The 3,486-nt window shown below is 38.7% G+C and overlaps 1 protein-coding gene across 1 annotated transcript in view; it reads right to left on the reverse strand.

The window, feature by feature from the left end:
- LOC111087960 (fibroblast growth factor 8-like) overlaps window positions 1-2,132 on the reverse strand; it is a gene marked incomplete at its 5' end in the record, with an annotated part of 15,240 nt that extends 13,108 nt beyond the window's left edge. Inside the window, one exon of the mRNA XM_022396482.1 lies at window positions 1,898-2,132. Within this exon, the coding sequence (XP_022252190.1) occupies window positions 1,898-2,132 (235 nt within the window). The remainder of the gene's footprint in view (window positions 1-1,897) is intronic.
- Between the last annotated feature and the right edge of the window lie 1,354 nt (window positions 2,133-3,486).

Genomic DNA, 3,486 nt, shown 5'->3' on the forward strand with positions numbered 1-3,486 from the left:
AAAACGGGATTTCTCAGTGGTGCACATATGGTGAAGTCTCACCCAATACATGATAGTACAAGTCTCACCCAATACATGATTGTACAAGTCTCACCCAATACACGATAGTACAAGTCTCACCCAATACACGATAGTACAAGTCTCACCCAATACACGATAGTACAAGTCTCACCCAATACACGATAGTACAAGTCTCACCCAATACATGATAGTACAAGTCTCACCCAGTACATGATAGTACAAGTCTCACCCAATACATGATAGTACAAGTTACTCACCAAGATACCAAAGAAAAACGGGATTTCTCAGTGGTGAAGTCTCACCCAATACATGATAGTACAAGTCTCACAAAGACACATCAAAAGGGTACGTTTCATCATCACTAATTCCTGAAAAGCAGTTCGTATCACCGCTGATCTACCTTTATCTACCTGTATAAGGTTTGGGTTTTGTTCACGAATACCTTATTTGTTTTCAATACCTTAATTTGGATGATGCGACAAGGTCATCCTATTGATTCCAACTGTCCGTTTCCTGTTATTGATCCAGGTTGAAATTTCATTACTGCCATATTAAGACAGTCAGGCTAAAACAAAGGCCAGAAATAACATTTCAGGCTCTGGTAAACCAAAATGTCAACCAGTCCTCTAAACATGTCATGAATAGATCGGGTTAAAAAAATAAATAAAAACCCTGGAGGAGTCATGGCATTACGTGTATGTGCTTTCTATGACTTACAGACTTGAATAACTACCTTTTCCATGAAGAAACATCAGTTTTTGCCATTTCGACAGAACATGATGACCCTTTCAGTCGTGGAGGAGTGACGGTCAATCCCCCTATTTGTTGGTAACAGCATACCCCAAGAGTTTGCGGTGGGTGGTGTTGTCTAGCCGCCTTCTCTCTAGTCTATCTCTCTTAAATTAGGAACAGCTAGCGCAGATAACCCTCAGTTGTTTTGCGCAAAATCCAAAACAAACAAACAAACCATTTCGACAACAAGGACCGAAACCACTTTCCAAACTTTTAAGCTACTAGATGGCACTGTGAAAATGCAAAATCTTCCAATCTGTACAATTTCAATGCAAGTAATTTATGGCGTCAGAGGGTGTCTTGGTGCCATTCCCCCACCCACTCCTTCATCTGCAACTGCACGTGCCTCAGTCATTTAACAACACATTGTTAGCTTGTATTTTTTCAGAAGAAAAACAAATCCGGCGGCATGTTTTCTTTTTTTAGTTAACACTTCCCATTAAACACATTATTAATGCTTTTGGAAAATAACCAAAGCTGTTTCCTTTTTTTTGTTGTTGCCCTCTTACACCTTAAAAAGCAAAATAGCTACCAATCTCGACTCTTTATCTCGCGTTTCTGAAGCAAATAAATCAAAGAAATTAGAATTTTCAACCTGAACATGGGCTAGGCGACCTCTAGGATTTATGGATTTATTTAAACTACTCGCTAGAGGAAAGCCAGCCAACAGCACACGCCACCACAGAAGCTTTGTCCGAATCTTTAAGCCAAACTGGAGGGGTTGACGGAAACTTACGCAACGTGTTCAACGGCATCACGATTCGAACCATCGACCTTTCGATCCTCGGCCCGAGATGCTAACCACTAGACTAACACAACGAAGAAGCTACAATAGTTATTTATTTTATCACCCCCTATCCACGCAAAGGATAATACTATACTGTCACTTTTATAACGCACCCACAGCTTAAAGGCCACTCACGCCTTACGTGGTACGAAGAAAACCCATTACGATTATATATATATATATACACACACACATAGAACAAAGAGCCCGACAATCAAAACGTTTTCGAACGATGGACCTTCCATCTTAAGTTGAAAATTTATAAGTTGTGCTTACAAATTTGGAATGATAACTTACCAAAGTTTTCATCACTCCTGCCTGTAGCCTTAAATCGTCCACATTTTCTCTTGGGCTTTTTCTTCCTTTTCTTCTTCTTCAAGGGTCTAATTTGCACGTGGCGTTTCGTGCACTCGTGGTATAATTTATGGAAGCGACTGAAGCCGTTGGTGACGTCGGTTACTTGCGGAATATTCACGTGCGTGAGGTCATCTAGGTGTTTCCCGGGACTTTTGGAGACGTCTTGACATGACACCTAGCGGAGAAAAAAAGCGATTTTATGTTTTAGAAGTTACAATAGATTCAAATGGAACTCACTAGGCCTGACTTTTTGTGTGTGTTTTTCTTCTTCCATGCCTTTCAAACTAAACAAAACTTAGTAAGTGGCCACTATCAACTGTTAAAAGTGTTTGTTCACGAAAATTCAAGTGTTATTGTTAATAAGATAAGTTTGAAGAAGGTTTCAGTATTTTGATTCGTTTCTGCCGTTTCACTTTTCCCAAAGAAGCGGTTTTACCCCCCCTTTCATACACATAATACATGGTTTCGACCCCTTAATTACTAGAGTCGCATTTTAAAGCGATTGATATGGTACTTAGCGGGGGGGGGGGGGGGGGAAGGCGATTTTATGTGTAGGTAGGTAACATAGACAAATATTATTAAATTATTACTTCTAGCTATTTGATAGTGTTAAGTATCTAATAAATATAAATACATCTGACTTGATTGTTCCGTCATGCTAGTTACCATGACGTGGCCCTCCCCCTCCGGTGTATAAGAGGTAAATTTACGGACTTACAATGCTCAAATCTGGGGTCCGATTCCCTGCGGTGGACAGAACAAACACAGCCTTTTGTGTAGCTTTGTACTAAAATATACAAACCATACCCAACTACCAGGAAGTTAATGTTGAACCTTTGACTTTGAGAAAACGTGAATTGTGGGGTGGTGTTGGGGGCTCCGTATTTTACGACAGATGACACTACTCCATTACCTTTGTTTGTTATTAAGCACAAATCTACACAATGGGCTAACTGTTCTGTGCCCGCAACAGGTATCGAAACCCCGGTTTCTTGTGTGTTATAAGCCTCCCGACTTACCGCTGAGCCACTGCATATTACCGAGGGCAAAAGAAAAAAAGCAATTTTATTGTTGTTAGCACTGAAAATACAAACAAACATAAAACTCGCAATATTTTTAGAGAAAACAAACAGTAATTCAATCTACGCAACTGTGTTTCAAGTTTGATCTGCAGAAATAACTCTAGCAGTTATTTTCAAACTTTGCCTTAATTCAAAGTGATTTTGTAAGCAATTTCTAATATCTATAACGAATAACATAAAAACCAGTTTTTTTTTTAAAATCCCTAGTGCGATTATCTACAACAACAACAAAAAAAAAAAACCGGAAAAATTCAGATTATTACGTACTTACCATAAATATAATTTTAGGCCAACGCACATGTATTTAATGTAATCGTAATATTTGAAGCTAACAAACCATTGCTTATGTGTTCCGTATGATCTATTCTAACCCTAATGTTACTTTCGTGAAAGGCATTGTTTGTAATATTACGTACGTCTAGTTATATTATTTTTCATTGTTTGTTA

This window comes from Limulus polyphemus, unplaced genomic scaffold, assembly GCF_000517525.1.
Source record: "Limulus polyphemus unplaced genomic scaffold, Limulus_polyphemus-2.1.2 Scaffold2903, whole genome shotgun sequence".
NCBI classification, from domain to species: Eukaryota; Metazoa; Arthropoda; class Merostomata; order Xiphosura; family Limulidae; genus Limulus; species Limulus polyphemus.